This window comes from Ceratotherium simum, chromosome 16 (genome assembly GCF_057802395.1).
Source record: "Ceratotherium simum simum isolate JZ-2026a chromosome 16, ASM5780239v1, whole genome shotgun sequence".
Classification (NCBI taxonomy): domain Eukaryota; kingdom Metazoa; phylum Chordata; class Mammalia; order Perissodactyla; family Rhinocerotidae; genus Ceratotherium; species Ceratotherium simum.
In genome coordinates this window covers 39,722,574-39,747,619 of record NC_141915.1, presented here as the reverse complement: position 1 = coordinate 39,747,619, position 25,046 = coordinate 39,722,574, and the positions used below count along the sequence as shown (strand labels likewise).

At 48.8% G+C, this 25,046-nt stretch overlaps 1 protein-coding gene and 1 non-coding gene across 7 annotated transcripts; both read left to right on the top strand.

Annotated features, from left to right (window-relative positions):
* On the top strand, positions 1-24,208 carry MED24 (mediator complex subunit 24). 6 transcript variants are annotated; one of them, XR_015554722.1, is made up of 28 exons: positions 5-46; positions 438-648; positions 738-820; positions 9,321-9,359; positions 9,708-9,781; positions 10,145-10,377; positions 10,522-10,578; positions 12,027-12,138; positions 12,295-12,445; positions 12,740-12,853; positions 13,402-13,449; positions 13,877-13,959; positions 14,251-14,337; positions 14,803-14,914; positions 15,377-15,555; positions 16,293-16,330; positions 16,767-16,849; positions 17,237-17,415; positions 17,533-17,632; positions 17,948-18,123; positions 20,065-20,329; positions 20,725-20,906; positions 21,087-21,177; positions 21,512-21,611; positions 22,532-22,612; positions 23,269-23,417; positions 23,578-23,799; positions 24,123-24,208. XR_015554722.1 is itself a non-coding variant. In XM_087441109.1 (27 exons), the coding sequence occupies exons 2-27, from the start codon at positions 519-521 to the stop codon at positions 23,692-23,694; spliced, it is 3,063 nt and encodes a 1,020-aa protein (XP_087297235.1). In that variant the 5' UTR covers positions 1-46; positions 460-518; the 3' UTR covers positions 23,695-24,087. The 6 variants fall into 6 exon arrangements, 5 of the variants coding, with proteins under 5 accessions (XP_087297235.1, XP_087297236.1, XP_087297234.1 ...); XM_087441109.1 differs by lacking the exon at positions 24,123-24,208 and having other exon boundaries at positions 1-46; positions 460-648; positions 23,578-24,087; XM_087441110.1 differs by lacking the exon at positions 24,123-24,208 and having other exon boundaries at positions 15,413-15,555; positions 23,578-24,087.
* On the top strand, positions 16,584-16,687 carry LOC147915013 (small nucleolar RNA SNORD124). Its single transcript, XR_015554840.1, has one exon. It is a non-coding gene; the product is annotated as a small nucleolar RNA SNORD124 (small nucleolar RNA).
* Positions 24,209-25,046: the final 838 nt, after the last annotated feature.

The following is a 25,046-nucleotide window of genomic DNA, read 5'->3' as shown; positions in this document are numbered from 1 at the left end:
TAAGTGCCAAAATGGCGATACCTAGGCTCTAGGGCTTGATTGTCCGGTAGGCTTACATTTGGGCAAGTGGTGGATGAAAAAGAAATATGGAGTTGTAGTTTTAGGGTTAGGGAAGGTGGAGGAAATGGGGGTGGGGGGAGGGAATGTGCGTTCGAGGTGGTACTGGCTGAGGGACGCAGCCGGAGCTAAGGGCGTAATTAGGAAACTGGAATTGGCTTAACCCCTTGTTGCCCTATTTACTCTTTGTATTAAGCCCCTTTGACACCCTCTTCTTAGTGCTTCAGTTTAAGGAAAGATGGTTCAGGAGGGAAGAACTTGACAGGATCCCTACGTTGCCCCCTTCCCCTTTTTTCCTTTCTAGTTCCTCTGCCTCCCTTAAATCTTCTTGTATCTCCTCCGTTGCATTTAACTCTGCCCTCCCCTGTTCTTTTCCTCAGAATCTCCTCTTCTCTTCTCCAGCTCGATTTCTCCCACCTCAAAGGTGACCGCCACCGGCCCCGCCTCCTCAGAGTGAAATCATGAAGGTGGTGAACCTGAAGCAAGCCATTTTGCAAGCCTGGAAGGAGCGATGGAGTGACTACCAGTGGGCAATCAACATGAAGAAATTCTTTCCCAAGGGAGCCACCTGGGACATTCTCAACTTAGCAGGTTCTCAAGTGAAATAGGAAGGAAGGATGGGAGGGCTAAACTCAGAAAAGTTGTAACCACTCAGTCTTGCTTTGTTATTCCCCTTGCAGAAGCACTACTGGAGCAGGCTATGATTGGACCTTCCCCCAATCCTCTCATCCTGTCCTACCTGAAGTATGCCATTAGTTCCCAGGTAAACTGCCCCACCTATTCCAGAGAGTGAGGGTTTGAAGGTAAAAGACTCGGAGTACAATTGTCAACTCATACTTTTTAGGTGAATTTGTTTGAACACATCACTTCTCTGAGCCCTAGTTTTCTCGTAAAAATAATAATGCTTCATTGGGGGCTGGCCCAGTGGCGTAGTGGTTAAGTTCCTGGCTCTGCTTTTGTGGCCCAGGGTTCTCAGGTTCGGATCCTGGGCGGGCACCTTCACACCGCTTATCAAGCCATACTGTGGCAGGTGTCCCACATATAAAATACAGGAAGATGGACACACATGTTAGCTGAGGGCCAATCTCCCTCAGCAAAAAGAGGAAGATAGGCAACGGATGTTAGCTCAGGGCTAATCTTTCTCACACACACAAAAAATAAAAGATAATGCTTCGTTGGTTATGATGAATATTACATTAACTTATTCTCTCAATAAGTATTCCTGAATTCTTGTATGTGCTAGACAGTGCTGCAGACTCTGGGGATATAGCTGTGAACAAGACCTGATCCCAGCACAGAAGGAATTTGGTGGGTGATACAGATATATAAATAAGCAGTCGGTCACAGGATGGGTTTATGGGTCACAGGATGGGTTTATGATCTAGGTTAGGACAGTAGTATGGGAGTATATGGGAGGGGTACGTGATCCAGTCTGAGGAATCAGGGAAGGCTTTCTAGAGGAAATGATGTTTAAACCAAGACCTGAATGGTAAGTAGGAGTTAGCCAGGCAGATTGATGAGACTGTACAAAGCAGGGAGGAAAGCACGTGAAGAGGCTGGGAGGCAAAAATTGCATGATGATGAAAATAATTGAGTATGGCTAGAGCAGCAGTTTTGGTCTGAGGACCCTTTTATACTCTTAAAAATTGTTGATCCACTGGGCAAAACTGAAAAGGTCCCCGGTGACAATCCAATAAAAAAACAAAGAAAAGACTCCAAAAAAAAAATTATTGAGACTGCTTTGTTTATATGTTTTACATCTATCCATATTTACCAGTGTAGAAATGAAAACAGAAATTTAAAAATATTTATGAATTTATTTAAAAGTAACAAAAAATAAAGCCATTACATGTTAATATAAATAACATTTTAATGAAAACTATATTTTCCAAAACAAAAAAATTAGTGAGGAAAGTGGCATTGTTTTATGTTTTTACAAATCTCTTTAATGTCTGGCTTAATAGAAGACAGCTGAATTCTCAAATCTTTTTTTTTTTTTTTGTGAGGAAGATCAGCCCTGAGCTAACATCCATGCCAATCCTCATCTTTTTTTTTTGCTGAGGAAGATTGGCCCTGGGCTAACATCCGTGCCCATCTTCCTCCACTTTATACGGGATGCTGCCACAGCATGGCCTGATAAGCGGTGCATCAGTGCCTGCCCGGGATCCGAACCTGTGAACCCCCGGGCCGCCAGCAGTGGAGCGTGCGCACTTAACCACTACTCCGTGGGGCTGGCCCCTGAATTCTCAAATCTTGTCCATTCAATTGTTGCAATAGGCTATTTTGGTTGAAGTATATGAAGAAAATCTGCCCTCACACATCAAATATTTAGTTTGAAAAGGGAGCAGTATTTTAATAAACTTTTCAGATAATTGCATATTCTTCTTTGATACACTAAAATTCAACAGGTGATGTGAAACCGCATGAATCAACTTTTTATACTCCATTACATTAAAATCCATTAGTCTCTCTCTTGCACTTTGAATATATCTTTTACCCATGCATGATTTTATCATATCATGAATTGGTCATTTGGAAGATATCCATTACTGAGTTACACAGATGTTCCAGTTGTTGACACGTTTAATTATATGATATCATCACATATCATAGAGCCTCTGGGACACTCCATGTACAGTTGTGAGAGAATGAGAGTGAAAAAGGCAAATAACATCTTAGTCGTATTTATTTTTTGACCTCACAGACCCCAGGGGTTCCTGGACCATATTTTGAGAACTGCTGGGCTAGCACTTCAAGGAGGACACTGGTTTAGAGTGAGATAGAGATTAGGTCATAAAGGACCCGTGAGTGATGCCAAGGAGTTTGGACTTTATCCTAGGGTGACAAGTAATCATTTAAAGGATTTTAAGTGGAAGAATAGTGTGATAGGAGATATATATATATTTAACATGCAATAAAATGCACAGATCTTAAGATTAATTCAGTGAGTTTTAGCAATTGTATATACCATGTCACTGATATCCAAAATAAGATACAGAACATTTTCATTCTCCCAGAAAGTTCTCTTGTGCTCCTTTCTAGTCCATCCTCTTATAACCACTAAATGTTTTCTATCACCATAGACTAATATTTGGATTTCATAGAAATGGAATCATATATGTTCTGTATACTGTTTTCTTTTGTTTAACATAAATGTTTTTGAGATTTATCTATGTTGTTGTGTATGTCAGAACTTCCTTTTTTTTTGGTGAGTAGTATTCTTCAGCTGGCACGTAGTTCTCGTACTTCCTTTTTCCTCTTGGCGTTATGTCTGCTTTCCATGTTAGTACATATTCACGTCCTTTATTCTTTTTAACTGCTGCATAGTGTTCCATATGTACTGTAATTTAGGTTGTTTTTTAATTTTTTACTGTTATAATCAACGTTTCACTGAACATCCTTATACTTACCTTATCCTCACCCTTCTGCATATCTGAGAATATTTCCCTAGGATAGGGAACTACCTAGAAATGGAATTGCTGATTTGAAGAGTACCCACACATTAAATTGTAGTAGGTCCTACAAATTGTGCTCCAAAAAGGATTGTATCAGTTTATAACCTCTCCATAGTGTTTGATAGTATTTCCCCACACCTTTCCAGTGCTGGATAGAATCTCTTAAAACTCTTTTGCAGAGAGGCAAAAAATTACATCACATTATAATACATATTTCCATGATTGCGATGTTGAGCGTATTTTTTCGTATGTTTATCGGCTCTCTGTATATCTTCTGTCAATTACTTATGTATATCATTTGCCCATTTTTCTGTCATTTGTTTGTTTTCTTTATTTTGGTAACAGCTTTATTGAGATATAAATCACAAACTATACCATTTACCCATATAAAGTATACAATTCACTGGTTTTTAGTTTATTCAGACTTGTGCAACCATCACCACAATCAATTTAGAACATTTTCATCATCCCAAGAAGAATTCTTACTGATTTTTAAGTGTCTATTAATATAATCTATCTTGTAATCATTATCTTTTATATATGTTTTAAATTTTCTATCACTTTTTTTGACTTGTTGGTTTTATTTTCTTAGCATGCAGAAATTTTTAATGTTTTTTTGTCAGATTTAACCATTTTTTCCATTATATGGCTTTGTCTTGCTTGAGGGCCTCCCTGCTCTGAGGATCAAGATATATTCTTCTCTGATTTCTGCCAACATTTTACTTTTCTTTTTTATATTTATTTTGTTTAATCCATTTAGACTTTATTGAGGTTTGAAGAAGAGATCCATATTTATTTATTTATTTTTCCAAATAGATGGACAGTTGGCTCAACTGCCTTTATTGAATAGGCCATTCTTTGTTGTATCCTAAATTGTTTCTTGACATTCTAGTATGTTTGATTGATAGTTTTGTCTTTTCTCACACCAATACTTTACTGTTTTAACTACTATACCTGTATAGCATGTTTGATATCTGGTTAGGCAAGTCTTCCCTTTGTTTTCTTTTTTTTTTTTTTGTAAGGAAGATCAGCCCTGAGCTAACATCCATGTTAATCCTCCTCTTTTTGCTGAGGAAGACCGGCTCTGAGCTAACATCTATTGCCAATCCTCCTCCTTTTTTTCCCCAAAGCCCCAGTAGATAGTTGTATGTCATAGTTGCACATCCTTCTAGTTGCTGTATGTGGGACGCGGCCTCAGCACGGCCGGAGAAGTGGTGCCTCGGTGCGCACCCGGGATCCGAACCCCGGCCGCCAGTAGTGGAGCGTGCGCGCTTAACCGCTAAACCACGGGGCTGGCCCGCCTTTGTTTTCTTTTTCAAAAATTTCTTGGCTGTTTTCAGGCATTTTCTTTTCCAGACAGATTTTAGAATCAACTTAAGTTCCCTAAAAAAATCCTATTGTATTTTGATTGGATTTCCTTGACTTTGTGGATTTGAGGAATTTGTGGGTTAATTTGAGAAAGATCACTCTGGTTGTGGTTTGAAGAATGAGTTGGAGGGAGGTGAGAGAGAAGGCAGGGAGACCATTTAGTCTGGCATATTTTTTCTGTAAAGGACCAGATAGTAAATATTTTTCGCTTTGCAGGCCGTATGGTCTCTGTCACCACTATTCTGTCATTATAGCTTGAAAGCAGATATAGACAAAATGTAAATAAATGGGCATGCCTGTGTTCTGATAAAATTTCATTTACAAAAAAGGTGATGAACCACATTTGCCTTGCAAACTATAGTTTTCCAACCCTTGATTTAGGCGATTGCAGTAATTCAAGCAAGAGATGATGTTATGGGCCGGCCCCGTGGCTTAGCGGTTAAGTGCGTGCGCTCCGCTGCCGGCGGCCCGGGTTCGGATCCCGGGTGCGCACCGAGGCACCACTCCTCCAGCCATGCTGAGGCCGCGTCCCACATACAGCAACTAGAAGGATGTGCAGCTATGACAGACAACTATGTACTGGGGCTTTGGGGGAAAAATAAATAAATAAAATCTTTAAAAAAAAAAAAAAGAGATGATGTTAGCATAAACTTGGGAAATGGCAGCAGGAAAAAAAGCTGAATTCAAGAAAAACTTAGGAGGTAGCATTGAAAGGATTTGGTGAGTAACTGGATGAGGGGTATGAGGGAGAGGAAGAAATCAAGGCTGGTGTCTAGGTTTCTGGTTTGGGCCACTAGATGGCTGATGGGATCGTAAAGAGACAGTGGGAGTAGAGTAGGACTGTTGTTAGGGTTGGGATGCAGGTAAGGGGAGGAGATGACATGTTTGATTTGGGCCTTGTTAAGTTTAAGGTGCCTGTGTGGGCTGCTAAAGAGAAGATACTCAGTAGGAAGTTGAACATACATGTGTGGAACTGGAAGGAGAGGTCTAGACTGGAGCTATTGATTTAGGAGTCGTCAGCTGCAGGTGGTAATTGAAGCTATGGGCATGGGTGAGATTGCCCAGAGAGAGGATGGAGAGTGAGCAAAGAAGCAGCCCTCGCCAAACTCCTGAGGAGCCAGTCACATTTAAGGAACACACATAGGAAAAGAATTCCTTGCAGGAGTCTGAAAAGAAGGGGTCAATTAGGAGAGAAGAAAAGCTAAAGAGTGTGGTATCTGGAAAAGCCAAGGGAGGAGAGGACTAAAGAATGAGGAAGTGTTTCCTGGGGTTAGATGCTGCCCAGAAGTCAGTGAGATCAGAACTGAGGAGTATCCATGGGGTTTAACAACAAGAGCTTGTTGGTGAGCTTAATGAGAAGATTCATGGAGTGGTAAGGACAGAAGTGATTGGAGTGGATTGAATTGCGAATGGAAGATGGGGAGGTAGAGTGTAGAGAATTCTTTTATGTCTGTGAAGAGCAGGAGAGAGGGTGGTGGTTACTTAGAAATGTGGGGTCTGTGGGAAGTTCTTGTAAAAACAAGAATCTTAAGGTGTGTAAACACTGATGGGAAAGGCAAGAGGGAGAAAGTAATAGTGAAATAACAGTGAGAGCGAAATAAATATATATGAAAGACCTTCATGACGTGTAAAGTGCCATGCAACATTAGGAATTTATTCTTCCTTCAGGGTCAAGAGGCTCTTTGTGCCAGTGCTCTGCATGTAGAGGGCACTTAGGAGTAGTTGGGGGTGTTGATATGAAGAGCAGAGGAAACTAGAGAGCAGCTGCAGTGTCAGTCTGGGCCAGCCAGGTGGGCATCAGGCTGCATAGACAGTCTCCAGCCTCACGCTGGTGGTAACTTAGAGCTTCTGTGTTGATAGATATATTAAGACTGGAATAGGTTGAATCCTGCCGTGTAAAACAGTTCAGCATGTGGAAAGTATTTTTAGGTCTCTCGAGTAGCAATGCTTTATCGATACTGTTAGCAAAAATTTACTGAACAGAGTTCTGAATTTGGAGACCATAAATTTATGGTAACCAATGGCATCCCTCAGAATATATAGAATTGGGGTTGTTTCTCCTGGTAGTTTGGGGTCAGTTTCTAGTGGGAACATCCAGCTCCCCCTTCAGGTTGGTATCCAACAAGGTTCAGTTCTCTGCCAAGCTCTTGCTATGGGGACATCAGTTATAAATAAACACTCGCCTGGAACGTTATGGTCATCCTGCCCAGGCAGGCTCCCAACTTTCTGATCGCTGTCAGACACAAGCTATGGCTTCACAGTACGTTCCGCTGAGAGTGGCACTAAACACTAATTGTGTATTTAAGTCCTCTGTGTGTTTTGCTCCTGTGTATCCAAGAATACTAGTTAAAGATGTCCTGACAGTGAGCAGTCTGTTCATGTGATGGAGCAATTATACAGGGAAGGCATTGCCATGCATGTAAAATTCACCATGCTAAGGTCATTGAGGCTGACTTGGCTTTCTTCTTAAATCTTTGGATATTTCTGTTCCTCTAGTGAAGATAACCCATGAGGCAGGTGATTATCTTGACAGTTTCTGTCATTGTATTCTGCTTTTTTATTTTGGTGTATTTTGCCACTGATTTTGAGTATACAGTTGTAACTGTTTTCTATAGTATTATTCATGTTTTATCAGCACCCTTTAATTTTTAAAAATATGACAACTTAAGAGACTTTCTGTAGGCTTTAATTTCATTCAGGCCAAATTAAATTTTTTGAGTTACACCTCCAATCTTATGTTGGTGATGAATAGGTTTTACTAATAGAAATTTGTTTTAAGGTAAATTTTTTTCAGGATGCTAGTTACTAGAATTCATTAATCCAAAGCAGTAAAAACTTACTGAGGACCTACTGTGTGCTAGGCCCCAGGCTAGGTTCTAGAGAAACATGTAAATTCAACACTATTTCTGTTCTCAAGGAGTCCACGGTTCAGGTAGAATTTCCCAAAAAGTATTTTGGAAATACTAACTAAATGAGATTCCTTGGTCAAGTAAGTTAGAAAAGTATTGCTTGCTTCTTCTCCAGTCATCTTAGAGATTCTCATTGTATACAAGTGTATTATGGTTCAGAGAAGTCCTACAGTAAAGAAAGCTCTTTACTAAAAGGACCATTTACTTTATTTTTATTTATTTTTTTTGTGAGGAAGATCAGCCCTGAGCTAACATCTGCCAATCCTCCTCTTTTTTTGCTGAGGAAGACTGGCCCTGGGGCAACATCCATGCCCATCTTCCTCCGCTCTACATGGGATGCTGCCACAGCATGGCTCGACAAGTGGCGCTTTGGTGCATGCCCGGGATCTGAACTGGCGAACCCCGGGCCGCCGCAGTGGAGTGTGCGCACCTAACTGCTTGCGCCACTGGGCCGGCCCCAGGACCATTTACTTTAAAGAAAGCTCTTTATATATATTTATTCCAGGGTTTCTCAAATTCATATCACACAGAAGCTCTGTGTGTGTTTATGTGCATGTAAAATTTCTTAACATCTTGAGGAACCTTTGGAACAACATCATCCAATAGAACTTTCTACATGATAGAAATGTTCTATATCTATGCTGTCTAGTACAATAGCCACTAGCCACATTTGGCTGTTGAGCACTTGAAATGTGGCTAATATGACTAAGGAACTGAATTTTTAATTTAATTTAATTTAAATTTAAACAGCCACGTGTGGCTAGTGGCCTCCCTATTGGACAGTGCAGCTTTGGAAGCTACTTTGGGAAAAGCTGATCTAAGGGTGTGTTTTTACTTATTCATTCTATAAACATTATCAACAAGTTCATGGTGGTTGCTGATTAAAAGCATCGTTGTCCTCAAGGAGCTCCTAGTCTGGTGTGAGCAACAGGTACCCACTACATCATGATGGGTCTAAGGGGATGACTTGGAGCACAGAGGAAGGGTTTCAGCTTTGGGTGGGAGGTTGGTGTTGATCGGAGGTGTCCTGGAGGAGTCCTAGAGATTAAGTCCTAGAGAGTGAGTAAGAGTGTGTGTAGTGAAATTCACTACCTATGTCAAGATGCGGGTACTACTTACTCATTGCAGGAAATGTTTGTCTTTAGTTCTTGACCAAATAAAATCACTCTTGATAGAGGTTGTAGGAGTAAAGTAATGTAATCTCACTTGTCCATTCTTCTGCCCACTAGCAGTCAGTTAAATCTTTATGTAGTGGACAATGAGTGGCATGTGAGCATGAAACGTGGCACCTTTGAATACTCCAGAATCATCTTCTCAGTGGGTTTATGCTGATATCATTTACAGTGAGTCTGATAGAAGCAGGAATGGGGACAATGCCTAGTGTTACTGCCTCTCTTCTAGTGGGTTGAGAAAGGCCTCTTGAGGGGGTTGAGGTTTTAGGAGAGCTGCAGCAACTTGAAGTGTCAGTGTGTATTCCTCTCAACTGTGGAACACTAGTTGTCTGAACTTTATCTTTCTTCTTTCCCTCCAGATGGTGTCCTACTCCTCTGTCCTCACAGCTATCAGTAAGGTATGACCACAGCCACTCACGAGCCAGGGGGAGGGCCGGGGGGGACAGAGATATGGTAGTGACAGAAGGGACCCCACCTCCTTGACTGCTCCCATCATGTGCCTTTGAGGCTGGACAGCAGCACACCAATGCCCCTGGCTGGCATTGCGCTTTCCATTGGAGGGAGGGGGATCCTGGGAAGTGGGGGCTGGCATTTAGAAGCAGATTTCCAGTGTTGAAAGGATGCTGAATCTGAAACCTGAGGTTGGAGGAAAGATGAGCGGGAGTCCTGACCGTACCATCTGCCTCATGTGTGAGACCTGGGGTTGACTGGGGCATTCCGTAGCATCGCTGCTGTTCTTTCCACAGTTTGATGACTTTTCCCGGGAGCTGTGTGTCCAGGCTTTGCTGGATATCATGGACATGTTTTGTGACCGACTGAGGTAATGGCAGGGGTAGGGGGCTTGCAACCTTCCAGTATTATCTTAGTGTAAAGGGAAAGCTCCTAGCACATAGATTGAGACCAGTTGCTGGGTTCCCACACTTCTTCTTCCCACCTGCTCTTCTGCACCCAGACATCCCCATCCTTTTCTACTTACTCCCTTCAGACAAAAATGCCTCTTGTCTATTTTGAGTAGCTCTTTTGAAACCTCTCCAGTGGAAGCAGACAGGGCTCTCTACCCCAGGACTTTGCTAGCTTCCCAACTCTCTTCTCTAGTAGGGGAGTGCTGGGCCCTCTGGGGAACATTGGTGTGGGTCGGATTTCAGCCTTTGGAACAGAGACAGATTTTGCATCCTTTTCCTAGCTGTCATGGCAAAGCGGAGGAGTGCATCGGGCTGTGCCGGGCCCTTCTCAGCGCCCTCCACTGGCTGCTGCGCTGCACCGCAGCCTCTGCAGAGCGGCTCCGGGAGGGGCTGGAGGCCGGCAATCCAGCCACTGGGGAGAAGCAGCTTGCCATGTGCCTACAGCGCCTGGAGAAGACCCTCAGCAGCACCAAGAACCGGGCCCTGCTCCACATCGCCAAACTAGAGGAGGCCTGTATGTCCCCTGGTTTCCCTGAGCCCCACCTGCCACTGCTCCCATAGCCGGTTCTTTAATTGAGAGGGGAGAGGCAGGTTGCCATCCCACTTCTTTCCAGGAGGATCTGAAATCATCCCACTTCCTTTTTTTTCTCCCTATAAGCATTGCATACATCCCAGGGACTTGGGCAGGGTGGCACGCGAGCCAATCAACCAACAGGTATTTACTGAGCATTGTTGTATGCCCAGCACTGTGCCAGGTGCTGGGGGTGGGGGGTGGGGGGCTACCGAAGGAGCATGTGGCAGGGTCCCTGCCCTCAGCAAACACACATGCTAGTGGGAAGCAAGACTAGTACGTAATATACATGGAAAAAATTAGAGGACAAGATGAGCACACCATCCGTCCTTGTGTTTGTCTCTTTGTTACTCATCATCTGAAAGCAAATGACTCTTGTGTTTGAGTGTTTCTTAAAATGTCCCTTTAAACGTGGTACCTGTCTGCTGTCAGGCCTGTTGTGCCATATACCTCTTAACTCAAGTGCAGATGTGAAATATTGGAGCCCCAGACCCTGAGATCATACAGATCACCCCGTGGGAGGGAAGACTCTGGTATTTCTGGACAAGGGGCCCAAAGGGTACAGTCTTGCTGTGGCTTAGGACCACGTAAGGAGCTCTTGTTCTCCAGTAATGAGAATGCTAGCATGGGTTACACTCAGGTCTTCAGGACCTGGTTGGAGAACTTGTTATAGGATTCGTATATTTATTACTTCTCAAAATATGTTTTATTGCCTGTGAAAAGTCCAGAAAGATGATCACTATGTAAAAATGGGCTATTGACAGTTTCTTACCTATCTTGAACACTTGACAAATGTTTATTGGCTGAAAAATGAATGAATTTTAACTTAATTTTAGTGGATCTCAGGTCTTATCTTTTTGGGTTTTTTTCCCTATGCTACATGGAGGTTAATGGGCTAGTTGGTACCATTATTCATCATTTGACCCTCTGGAATTGTAACTAGGATAAGTGACTTATACTTAAGTGATAACTAATGCAGTATAGACCATGAGTGCAGGCGTGTAGGAGGAGATATCAGTGGGTTGGACCAGGTGGGTAAGTTGTTAAAGGAGCTGGGGCTTAAACAGAGACTTGAAGGATAGTGAGGGTTTGAGAGGTGAAGATGGGTAGGACGGCATTTCAGAAGGGGAGAACGTTAGAGCAAAGGCCCAGACAGGGAGTGGGTGAACACAGAAGGCTGTTAAGGAACCTAGCTTGACTGGGGTGGAGTGTGATGGCCACTTGCAAGGCTAGCCCACACCTGAAGTGATTTGTGGCCACCCTACCTGTTCTAGCCACTGGACTCCAACCCCCGTCTGCCTCTCTCTGCCACTGCCTGTGTTAAGCTGTGCCTAGTCTCTAAAGTCAGCCTTGTGCGTCCCCTAGAAGCTTGGTTTCTGGGAATAGTTTCTAGGGGCTTCACCATTGGTGCTCACTCCCCTTCTAGAAAGGTGCATGCTGCCCTCAGGCCCCTCACCTCCCTGTCATCCTCAGGGGAAGCCTTCCTGCGTGGTTTTGTGGGTCTAGCGGGTGCCAAAGTCGAGGAGTTTGGGGCCAGTCTCTCCCTCTCCTCTGTTTCCCATCATGTTTCTGCATTTTCTTTTCTCTGCCAGCCTCCTGGACTGCCATTGAGCATTCTCTCTTGAAGCTTGGGGAGATCCTGGCCAATCTCAGCAACCCTCAGCTCCGGAGCCAGGCTGAGCAATGTGGCACACTCATTAGGAGGTACCCAGCTCCCAGGGTGGTCTTGGTGAAGGGAGAGAGGAAAAGCCCTGGGTGTGGGTGGGAAGATGTGGCACCTGGCCCCAACCCCTGTGCTCTCACCTCTCCAACTCTTCCTAGCTCCCCAAACACTGTCCCCCGTGTTTCTGTTCCCCTCAGCATCCCCACAATGCTATCTGTGCACTCCGAGCAGCTGCACAAGACCGGCTTCCCCACAGTGCATGCAGTGGTCCTGCTCGAGGGCACCATGAACCTGACAGGCGAGATGCAGCCCCTGGTGGAACAGCTGATGATGGTGAAACGCATGCAGGTGGGAGGGCCAGGGTTGATTCTCTGTCCCCAAGGTGGGCTGGCCATTTGTGGGCAGAAGGGAGAATGCTCCTGGTCCCTCTTGGGGGAAATAGGGTTTCTTCTGATTCAGGGTGGAAAGTGGATCCCAGTCCTGCGTGGTTCTGCCATTTCACTTATCGTCCCTGGTCTCACATTAGGGTGGGGGAGGTGCCTGTGCTGTGCAGTCTGTGACCCAGCCTGATCCCCAGGGGCCTTCAGAAGATGAAAGGGGGTGGGGCATGCTCTTATGCCTCACCCTGGGATCTGCCCACAGCATATCCCCACCCCACTTTTTGTCCTGGAGATCTGGAAAGCTTGCTTCGTGGGCCTCATCGAGTCTCCTGAGGGTACAGAGGAGCTCAAGTGGACGGCTTTCACCTTCCTCAAGGTACCTGGGACATGGGAACAGCAGAGAGCCAGTCTAGGAATGGTTCTCAGGAAAAGAGGGCACAACCTGGACCTTTGCGCTATGTTTCTCCCCGCTGGCATCATGTCCAGCCTGCTAGGTCCCCCAGCACAAGTTCCCATCGATTCTTTTCTCTGAAAGTCCCAGGGCTATATTTAGCCCACTTGGCAGGCCTCTGCCGTTTCTTAGCACACAGGTGCTGTTTCACTCAGTCATCAGCCAGATTGGTGCAGGGCACTTTCAGGGGCCAAGGAAGCGGGCCCCAGTCCTTGAAGGGGTTCCACCTTTGCTTATGGCATTTCCTTGTTGAGCCAGCAGAAGTGAGGGGTCCCTGTGTCCTGTAGGCTGAGGGCACCAGGCACTTGAGTACCTGTTAGCTGTCTGATTTGGCTCTAAGAGTGCTTTCACTTCAGGGCGGGAGTGTTCCTGTCTCTCTGCCCAGAGCAGGGGGATGGAGGGCATGCCTTTAGTTCTGGGTGAAAGAGAGGAGAAATTGAGCTTCTTGTTTTTCCCCCTGCCTCACTCTCTAGATCCCACAGGTTTTGGTGAAGTTGAAGAAATATTCTCATGGGGACAAGGTGAGTTGAAGAAATGAGGTGGGGCGCATGGGAGCAGGTGAATCCTTGTTTCCACCCTGGAGAAACAAGGGCAAGGGACGGGTCACTTAGGCCCTAGCTGGGCAGTAGTGCACTCTCGTGCCCAGGGGAGGCCGGAAGTGTGCGTGTTCCTGAGCACCTGCATGCATGCACGCACATGCACCGTCTCCAGACAGAAGGCAGCCAGGCCGCTCAGGAGGCAAGGTTGCCCAAGATGACAGGGGCCGGGGTGGCCGTGCAGGGAGCAGTGGTGCCCATACTTCTCCCCGTCCAGTCACTGGAAGCCAGTGGTGGACACAGCCAACTTGTAGGCTTTTACATCCAGCGGGGTGTCCTTGTGAGCCTGCATCACAGGCTGTGGGGGAGTGGAGGACCTAGAAGCCAGGTGGCAGTTTCTGGCTCTTTTTAGGACTTTACTGAGGATGTCAATTGTGCTTTTGAGTTCCTGCTGAAGCTCACACCCTTGCTGGACAAAGCTGACCAGCGCTACAAGTACGGACTCCCCTGCTCACCCCCACTTTCCTAGAAGGTGTTCTGGGCTCTTCCCCTGCTCTTCTGTGCCAGATAAGCCTCTGGGGACTGCCTCCTTGTTCACTCCCCTTGGCAGGGGCAGGAGGCAGCAGCCCTGTAGTTGCCGAGTGCCCGAGCCCCTCTTCCTTCCCTCAGGCACTCAAAACGTTCTTCATCCTCAGGAGGGAGGATCCCGGGCAGGGACTCATTGCTCCCACCCCTCAATAACCCCTGCTGGATGCCCAGTCCCCTCATCATCTTTTTCCCTCCCAGCTGTGACTGTACAGACTTCCTACTCCAGGAATGTGGCAAGCAGGGCCTTCTGTCTGAAGCCAGTGTAAACAACCTTGTGGCCAAGCGGTAAGTGTGAGCTCCCTTGGGCTGGCCTGAGGACCCCTTGACCTCCCTCTCTCATGTCCAGATTGGGCTGCTGGGTGCCTTTCCTCCCCGTGTCTAGAGTCTGGGCTGCAGGTGACTGGGACCATGCCTGGGGTGACCAGGGACAGGAGACACTGACTTCTGCACGCCAGAGTTTTGCACTCTTAGGTGCTGTGCTTTAACTCTCACCCTCGTTTGTGATCAAAGTAAAAATATTAAATCTTCCTTCAATCTTAAATGAACTTTCAAAGTAGATGTAATGACCAATGACAAATTGAACCAGTTACAATATTGGATACGCTTTCATAAGCGTCACCCCAACCCCAAGGCTTCTTAGGTGCTTCCCACCTTCTCTGTGCCTCTGCTTCTGGGGCTGGACTGGGGAGCGTGTCAGGAACTTATCTCTATTCCTCTTCCCTTCTCTTGGCCAACTGGTTATGGCTGCAGTGCAGCAGACCGGAAGCACGTACCCCAGCTGAAATCGTCAGAGAATGCCAACATTCAGCCCAATCCCGGGCTGATCCTCCGGGCGGAGCCCACTGTCACGAACATCCTCAAGGTGAGTGCGTCCTTCCCTTGCCGTCAGGGTCATCTCTTCCCTCTTTCCAGTTTTCCCTCTACTTCCAGGTAAATAGAGGCCACAGACCTCTCTCTCCTGGCTTTTATACATAGTTACTTTGGAAGTAGAGAAAGGGGGAAGGCAAGGGAAGCTGCCATCGAAAACTAACATTTGCTGAGCATCACTTGTAAGCCAGGCTCTGTGGCAGATGCTTTCACGTATATCCTTGTCTTAGGTGGAAACAACGGAGCATCTTACAGCAGTGACCTCGCCCACCCCAACCCTGCCATTCTCCCAGTTTAGTCGAGAGGGATGTGTCAGAGAGCCGGCATAGAGTTTAAGAATGGTTTCCCAGACTGGAGTCAGAAAGATGTAGATTAAGTTGCAGGTCGTGGTATCCCATTTAGCAGAGACACACAGAGAGAGAAATGGTGGCTAGGCTGTATCTCGGGGGGTCTTCAGTGTTCTTCAGGACATGATTTCCTGTCGTGTCCCCAGACGATGGATGCAGACCACTCCAAGTCCCCAGAGGGGCTGCTGGGGGTCCTGGGCCACATGCTGTCTGGGAAGAGTCTAGACTTGCTGCTGGCTGCTGCTGCCGCCACTGGGAAACTTAAGTCCTTCGCCCGGAAATTTATCAAGTAAGGAAGGCGGAGGCCTGATCGGGGTGGGGGGGCATGTGTGAGGAGGAGGTAGCAGAAAGGGGCAAGGCCCTGGTGTCTGGGTCTCCCCAGCTGGAGACGTTGGGGGAAGGGCCGGTTCTCTGGACGTGAAGTGGTCTTTTCTCTTCAGCTGAGGATGAAGTGGAGGAGTTTGATGAGGTGACCAGGTGTTCAACAGTAGGCGTGGAGGGATTCTGTGTTACTAATAAGGGGCTCTCAAGTTCTGCTGACTTTTTTGCTTGACCTGGATTTTGATATATAGAACATTGTTTCATTCAGTAAGCCATTCTCTAGGCCTTGGAAATCTTTTAAAAATAGATAGAGTTCTTTTTTCTGTAGCACTGGTGTTCATTTTATTTTATTTTTTTTTTTAATTTTATTTATTTTTATTTATTTTTCCCCCAAAGCCCCAGTAGATAGTTGTATGGCATAGCTGCACATCCTTCTAGTTGCTGTATGTGGGACGCAGCCTCAGCATGGCCAGAGAAGCGGTGCGTCAGTGCGCGCCTGGGATCCGAACCCGGGCTGCCAGCAGCGGAGCATGCGCACTTAACCGCTAAGCCACAGGGCCGGCCCAGTAGCACTGGTGTTCATTTTAAGTTTAGCCCCTAATTCAGACTTCATGAGCACGTCTCTGAGCTGGTGTAGCCCCCTGACCCCAGCTAATGCTCAACCTTTGCCCTGGTTGATGTTACCTGTCTCCCTTCCTTCCACAGTTTGAATGAATTCACAACGCATGGCAGTGGAGAAAGCAGTAAGTCAGCTCTGTGCATCCCCAGACCCGGCCGGCACTGAAGGAGGGGTCTAGAGGGAGAGAACAGGGGAGGGAAAAGGACATCTTTGCTCATCCTGGGGGGCTGTTTTCTCCCCTGAGTGATGACTGACTGAAGGGGAGGCTTGAGAGAGGGTAATGCTGGGATAAGGATTCTTCTAAAACCACCTGTTTGTCTCTTTCCCTTTTTATGATTTGGTTGGGTATTGGGGGGAAGGAGGGTGTCAGGAGTCTTTGATTTCAAGGAAGGGATGATGTTCCAATTGAGACTCAAGAAAAGGATTCTGAGCCTCAGAGCTTTGAAGGAGCCGCTTGGTCCCTGACCTTCCTTGAGGCAAATCCTGGTGCCCTCCCAACCCAGACAAAGGCTTTGGGCCCCTGCTGTAGGCTGCTGGGTCAGCCTTCTTATCCTTCACAGCCAAAGCAGCCTCAGTTCGAGCCTTGCTCTTTGACATCTCCTTCCTCATGCTGTGCCACGTGGCCCAGACCTATGGCTCAGAGGTGAGTGAGAGGAGAGCCCTCAGGATTAGGAGCACCAAGTGGGTGGGGCCAAGAGGAAGGAAACAACCAGTAACTCTCCCCCACCTCATGTCAATACCCCCACCCCCCATCAGGCTCCCAAGCCAGTTAGTTCTGCTGGCTGCAAAAATCAGGCACCCACACACCCACCCTGGGAAAAATCAATAGATGTTCCCTTGGTCACATCCCGAATCCTTCAGTGCCATATTCACACTGACCACTAGGTGGCAGCATACCACCGTCTTTCTCCTTCAGACCAATTTGTTCCCAGTTCCTCAGGCCTGGAAGGGAGAAGCTGTGGGCAGGAAACTGAGGTGCAGGGCACAGCGCCCTCGTCACTCGGCTGATGACTCTCCTTTCCTTTCCCAGGTGATTCTGTCCGAGTCAAGCACTGGAGCAGAGGTGCCCTTCTTTGAGACCTGGATGCAGACCTGCATGCCTGAGGAGGGCAAAATCCTGAACCCTGATCACCCCTGCTTCCGGCCCGATTCCACCAAAGTGGAGTCCCTGGTGGCCCTGCTCAACAACTCCTCAGAGATGAAGCTGGTGTCAGTGGCCTGGGTGCCTGCTCCAAGGGTGGCGGTGGGGGCAGGGCCAAGACCCTCTCCCTTTTCCCATCCCACACACCCCTATGGTGATTCTTCTCCCATCCCCACCCCCTGTAGGCAGATGAAGTGGCATGAAGCCTGTCTCAGCATTTCAGCGGCCATCTTGGAAATCCTCAATGCCTGGGAGAATGGGGTACTGGCCTTCGAGTCTATCCAGGTAGTGCCACATTTCCAGCAGCCTTCCCTCTTCCCTGAGACACAGAGCCCATCTTTGATAGCTTGTTCTAATTTGTAAGAACAAGAAGACCCTTAATCCAGGAGCTCATGTTTGGATATTGATCTTACTTGTAATCATAGTCTTAACTACTCCATCCCACCAGCGAACTTTGGGAAAATCAAACTTGTGGAAGAAAGAGGTGTGGAATGTGGCCCAGGACTCCACTTGCTGCACTTAGCTGCCCACAGAGGCCAGGGAAAGTGATGGCCAGGGACGGGGAGATGGTGGCTAGAGTACCCTTTTCCCCTCCCCCAGAAAATCACAGATAACATCAAGGGAAAGGTGTGCAGCCTGGCTGTGTGTGCTGTGGCTTGGCTTGTCGCCCACGTGCGGATGTTGGGGCTGGATGAGCGTGAGAAGTCGCTGCAGATGATCCGCCAGCTGGCAGGGCCACTGTATAGCGAGAACACCCTGCAGTTCTACAATGAGAGGTCAGTAACCCGTCCCCTCCTTTCTGGAACTCTGCAGGTCTGTCATGAGAAGTTAACAGCTCCAGTAACCAATATCCCCCTCTTCTCTTGCCTTCCCAAACACGCTGCTCACCCACTTACTCACTTCCTCGCTCACTCATGTTCTTTTTCACGTAATCATTCACTGACTCAGCAATATTTAGTGTGTGTCTCTGTGCCAGAGCATTTATAATCCAGCATCTACTGGTTTATACAGAAATACACACCTCAAACAGCTATGATTCCTGCCCTCAAAGAGCTTAAGTTCCAGAGAACTAGCTTGCCAGAAGAACAAAGTGATCATCTTAGCTATATCACTGTTCTAGGAACTATGAGCCCATCTGTAGATTTTAGAGGCCTTGGGCCTACCCACCCCTGTCACCTCCCCACCTGGCTGTCTTTTGTGACATTTTCCTACCCTGGCTTTTCAGGGGCTTGGAGGACCACCCTGGCGACTTAGCTATTTTGGGTTCAGTGGTGTTGGTTCATTTATCCATCCAATAAGCTTTTTCTTTTTTAATTGTAGTAAAAAATACATAACATAAAATTTACCATCTTAGCCATTTTTAAGTGTACAGTTTAGTAGTGTTAAGTATATTCACATTGTTATGAAGCAGATCTCCAGAACTTTTTCATCTTGTAAATCTGAAACTCAGTATCCATTAAGCAACAACTCCCCCTTTCCCCTCCCCCTAGCCTCTGGTAACCACCATTCTACTTTCTGTTTCTATGAATTTGACTACTTTATATACCCCATGTAAGTGGAATCATACAATATTTGTCTTTTTGTGAATGGCACATTTCACTTAGCATAGTGTCCCCAAGGTTCATCGATGTTATAGCAAGTGTCAGAATTTCCTTCCTTTTTCCTGCCGAATAATATTCCATTGTGTGTATATACACCCCGTTTTGCTTATCCATTCATCGGTTGATGGACACTTGGGTTTCTTCTACCTCTTGGCTATTGTGAGTAGTGCTGAACATGCACGTGTATGAACGTGGACAGGCACCAACCAATGAGTTATGAGTGATGACTCCAGGGGAGCCCTCAGGATGTCTTATAAGGGAGAAGTGGGTACGTTGAGCTGAACTGAGGGGAGAGGGCCTGCAAACTCACCGCTCCTGTTTTTCCCTTGCTGCCTCCTTTATTCCTTTCTTCCTTCATCCTCCTCTTCCCATGAGTAATGGAGTTTGCTCTGATGTAATCTGCTCTAAGCACTCTGACCCCTATCTGGGTAAGGAACAGTGAGAAATCTGTGGTTCCATCATGCAGGTGGCAAAAGTGCCTCTGAAAGTCATAGCGACTTTCCCAGAGCTGCTCAGAATTCCAGAACGATTAGCACTCAGACCCAGGTCTGTAGTCACAGTCAAAGACTTCATGAGGAAATTCCTGGATATGCACTTATATTTGCCCTGCTGTCAGGGGCCGGGAAGAGTCCTATGGGGCAGCCCTTGGGCCCCTGTCCTGGAAGTAACAGTTTACTTTGGGAGGAGGCCAGGGCTGAATGGGGGCCCCCCCCAATTGCTCAGCCCAGAGGGAAGTGATTGTATTTATTTATGCCAGAGGTAGGCAGGGCCCAGGCCTGGGGGATGGGGAAGTTGGTGAGAGAGAGAGAGAGAGGAAAAAATAGGAATAAATTGCTGGAATAACCTGGGGGAGGAGAGCGCCCCCCACCCCCCTTGATAGGCTTTGTGCCCAGCAGGTAAGAGTCCTGCCAGGAGCAGGACTGGTAGCGTCAGGTCTCCTAGGGGTTTGCAACTTCCTTTTGTCTCCTCCCTCAGCATAGAATGGGATTAATTCCCCAGGAATATTTCCGTAACCCAAATCCTGAGAAAAGTGTGGCCTGGGCGTCTCCTCCCCTCCCCACCCTGGCTCTTGAACCTGCTGTTGCCTGCACCTCAGGTCCTCTCCCCATCCCGCAGGGTGGTGATCATGAGCTCCATCCTGGAGCATATGTGCGCTGACGTGCTGCAGCAGACAGCCACACAGATCAAATTCCCGTCCACGGGCGTGGACACCATGCCCTACTGGAACCTGCTGCCCCCCAAGCGACCCATCAAGGAGGTGCTGACGGACATATTTGCCAAAGTGCTGGAGAAGGGATGGGTGGACAGCCGCTCCATCCACATATTTGACACCCTGTTGCACATGGGAGGTGTCTACTGGTTCTGCAACAACCTGATTAAGGTACTTGGGGTGGGTATGTGGCCAGACACAGAGGCTGGGGGAGTCAGTATCCTCAGACTCCAGGAGACCTCTGAGAACATACCTGACAGGACCAAACTTGGTCCTGTCCTCTGACTTCCACACATGCAGCTTGGTCAGCCGGGCTTCTTTGAGAGGTGTCTTAAAGGCTGTGAGAAGATTCCTTGGCATATAGAGGCTGGTCCTCACCTCAAGAGCTCCTGGCCTCTGAGGGAAGCTGCCTCCTCAGGTAGCTCTGGCCAGAGGCTCTGATGCAGAGGGAGGGACGAGGCCCGCCTTGTATGCCCTCCCAGAGAGCTGGGCTGGAGTGGCAGGGATGTCAGAGCCCCACGTTTAGGGCCCTGAGCTCCTAAAAGCCCCCTTCCCTGCCCATCCAGGAGCTACTGAAGGAGACACGGAAGGAGCACACGCTGCGGGCGGTGGAGCTGCTCTACTCCATCTTCTGTCTGGACATGCAGCAAGTGACCCTGGTCCTGCTGGGCCACATCCTGCCTGGCCTGCTCACCGACTCTTCCAAGTGGCACAGCCTCATGGACCCCCCTGGCACTGCTCTTGCCAAGTAGGATTCTCTGCAGAGCTTCAAGTCCTCACAGCCAGAGTCGGCGTCCCTCGCCTGGGGTCACCCCGGGAAGCTGGGCTGTGGGGAAGCCCTGTCGGATGGGGCCTAATCAGCATGGGCACAGAAACCCCCTTTGGGACCCCTCTAATTATACTCTCTCTTCCTGGAACGCTTTGCCAGGCTAGCCGTCTGGTGTGCCCTGAGTTCCTACTCCTCCCACAAGGGACAGGCTTCCTCCCGCCAAAAAAAGAGACACCGTGAGGACATCGAGGTAGAGGACCTCTCCATTCACTTGTTTGTGTGTGTGTTCAGCAGATGTTTACCGAGACTTTTCTGATAAGAGGTACCTTCCCAGGCAAAGGCCATCAGGCACGGTCCCTGCCCCTTGTCGGGCCTCAGTTGGTCAGGCATCTGCAGAGGGTCTCACTAGGTTTGTGGGAGGGGTGAGGAGAGGGATGGAGACAAAGATGACCGCACTGGAGCTGCTGCCTGAGGCCTGTGGGGAGTGGCTCTTCCCCACGCTGATCTGAACTCCATCCTTTTCCCCCCATAACGGGCAATGTGGGGACCCAGGGGTGGTTAACAGTGGCTCTCCCGCCCTCCAGGATTATATCAGCCTCTTCCCCTTGGACGACATGCAGCCCTCGAAGCTGATGCGCCTGCTGAGCTCCAATGAGGAGGACGCCAACATCCTTTCGAGTCCCAGTGAGCATGTGGATGGGGGGCTTGGCGGTAGCTTCCTGGGAACTCACTCTTGCCTAAGAAAGTCCACAGCCGCAGGCATCCTTGCTGGCTGGTCAGAGAGGGTGTGGCAGGAGTTTGTCCCATTCTGTCCCCTCCGGCTGCTCTGTTTCCTACCCCTGGAGAGACCTAAGGTTCCTGTGGATCTCTCCCTGAGAGTGGAAGCTCTGCTGCCCCGATTCCATCCCAGCCGGGGGCACACCACGGTCCCTCCCCCACCCCTTACTTACCCAAGGTTGAGGGACTGACAAGCTACCCAAGTGAGTCCACTGCCTCAGGCACAGTCTGTGCCGTTGACTCACCTCCTCTGACCTTCCTTCCCCTGAAACAGGCCCTGAGGCCTGGAGCAGCCTGGGCTGGGACTTGGGGCTGCTCCCCACTCTTCCTGCCTGAAGAGCACCCCTCCCCCACCTGACTTCCCTAGATGTCACTACCTCTCCCTGCCAAGGCCTCCTGTGGCATGTAATTTTTTCTGTTTCTAGAGATTTCTCCTGAGCCTAGAAGTGTCTCTGAGGCCTTTTAGGGACTAGGGGACCAACTGTGCACTTGAGCAGAGGAGAGATGCTGGGTCTGCCACCTACAAACCCTGTGACCTTTGGCTAGTTACTTAGCAAATCTGAGTCTCAGTTTCTTCCTTTGTAAAATGGAGATGTGAAGATTAAGTGGCTTAATCCATGTACAGCCCCCAGATTGGCACCCCCTGCCTGGTGGTGCTCACCAAATGTTAGTTCTCCTCTCTCATCTCACGGGGATCTCTGTATTTGAGGGCCCTCTGTGACTCTGGATCCAATGACCTTCTCCGTGCGGGCCCTCTGCGCCTGATGGGGGAGGGCTTCCCTTGGGAAAGGCCATCTCCTCAGTGCTCCCTCCGCTTGGCCCCGCAGCCGACCGGTCCATGAGCAGCTCCCTGTCGGCCTCCCAGCTCCACACAGTTAACATGAGAGACCCGCTGAACCGAGTCCTGGGTGAGTCCTTCCGTCCCCGCTCCTGGACTGGGGGTGAAGACTTCGTCAGCTGGGAGGGGGCCTCCTGGTGCCCCTTCGCCCCTTCTGCCATGTTTCCCCACCTCTTTCCTCCATCTCCCCTAATTGCCGGCTCTCCCGTCCCACCCAGGCTCCCATTTAGTCCCTCTTCTGACTCGGCCCCGACTTTCCTTTGACACTTCCTCTTCTTGACATCCACCTTTGGGGGACACTCTTAGCACTTCTTTCTATTCCCTTTTCAGTCTCACCTTCTCCCAGAGTCTAACCTCTTCTCAAACCTTCTCCTGGGGCCGGCCCCGTGGCTTAGCGGTTAAGTGCGCGCGCTCCGCCACTGGTGGCCCGGGTTCGGATCCCGGGCGCGCACCGACGCACTGCTTGTCTGGCCATGCTGAGGCTGCGTCCCACATACAGCAACTAGAAGGATGTGCAGCTATGACATACAACTATCTACTGGGGCTTTGGGGGGAAAAAGGGAAAAAAAGGAGGAGGATTGGCAATAGATGTTAGCCCAGGGCCAGTCTTCCTCGGCAAAAAGAGGAGGATTGGCATGGATGTTAGCTCAGGGCTGATCTTCCTCACAAAAAAAAAAAAAAAAAAACCTTCTCCTGGAATTCTTCTTCTCCCCTCATTCTGCACAGCCAACTTGTTCCTGCTCATTTCCTCCATCCTGGGCTCACGGACCGCTGGCCCGCACACTCAGTTCGTGCAATGGTTCATGGAGGAATGTGTGGACTGCCTGGAGCAGGGCAGCCGGGGCAGCATCCTGCAGTTCATGCCTTTCACCACCGTGAGTACTCGCCTCTGGGCCAGGGCTGGCCCACTTTCTCGGCCAGCCGGGTTCAGCAGCCAGCTCTCAGAGTAGAGGGGCTCCTTCTTCCCGGAACTTTGCACCCACCACGAGTTCGCCTCGGTGAGCAGCTGTTTGTCTGTCTCTCTGTCTGTGGCAGGTATCGGAACTGGTGAAGGTGTCAACCATGTCCAGCCCAAAGGTGGTTCTGGCCATCACGGACCTCAGCCTGCCCCTGGGCCGCCAAGTCGCTGCCAAAGCCATTGCTGCACTCTGAGGGGCCTGGAGTGGCTGCAGGGGAGGCCGGGGGGGTCCTGGCCCCAGGCACCTCAGAAGGGAACAATGAGGAAAGATGAGACATCATTGCTCATATCCACATGATGTAAGAGTCCTCTGTCAGTTTCCAGATCTTTCCCCTACTCCTGACTTCTGACCTCTAAGACGTCTCCCAATTTCTTTCATAATTTCCTCTCCCCGCTGCCAATACCTGAGGAGTATGAGCAGCCTGGTTCCTTAGCTCAGGGCGGTCACACTACACCCCCCTCTCATGTGTTGTGACCCCCTTCCAAGAGCAGATTTACCTCTGAGGAACTTTACAGGTGCAGAGTGTGTGTGTGTGTGTGTGTGTCTGTATATGTATGTGTGTGTGTGTGTGTATATATATATATATATATATATTTTTTTATTTTTTTTTTTTTTTTTTAGTAATACATGAGGGAAGTTCACCTCAGCTCACTTGTAAATAAAGATCCCTGTGGATGCCTTTCTGACTGTTTAAATGCCGTCAGTGCCTGTGTCTGACTGGGGCGGGGAACAATGTCCTCTCCTTGGAGTCCCTTGTGCTGTGGCCCAGGGAGAGGCTCCTGTGGGTGAGGAGGGAGAGAGAGGTGTGCAGAGCAGGGCTGGGCTCAGAGTCCTGTGTTCATCCGCTCAGTCTGAGCAGGGCAGGGCAACGGGAACAGCTTCCCTTCCTCAGGTCTGTGTTGGGTGATAACGAGTCAATACCCGCCCACCTGCCACCTGCCCCCACCCTCTCAAAGTCAGACTTTGAAAAGGGAGAGGTTTTGGCTAAAGGCCCCACTGGTGCTGGGGTTAGGGTGTCCTGTTCTTCTGACACTCCCCAACCGGGCCCAACCCCACTGAGTCTGACTATCTCAGAGTTTGATCTGCCCTCTCCACTAGAGGACCCGGGGGATGAGGGGCAGATACTCTCTTTAACCCTTCCTTGCCTGTTCCCACATCTCCAAGCCCCGATTTCTTCAGGACCAACCAGAGAGGGAGCCCTGAGCCATACAGCTGAGGGTTCTAGCCCTGCTCAGCCAGACCCTGCTTTCTAAGAAGCCAGATGGGGCAGGGAAGTGAGAGGTGACTGAGGAGCCGAGGATGGGGAAGACTTGGGAGGGAGACGGGCTGGTGGAGGCAGCCAGGAAGCAGCCTTGCACCTTCAGCTGGGGGCACAGACAGCCATGCCTCGAACCTCCAGTCTCCACGTCTCACCCCTCCCTGGTGTGAGTTCAGATCTCTTCAGCCCATGAGGCTGAGACAAGCAGGAAGGAACAGGCTGGTGTGAGACTGCTCCCTGCAGATCTGAGGCAGAGCTTGATGAGGGAGACGTGCAGAGCCTGAAAT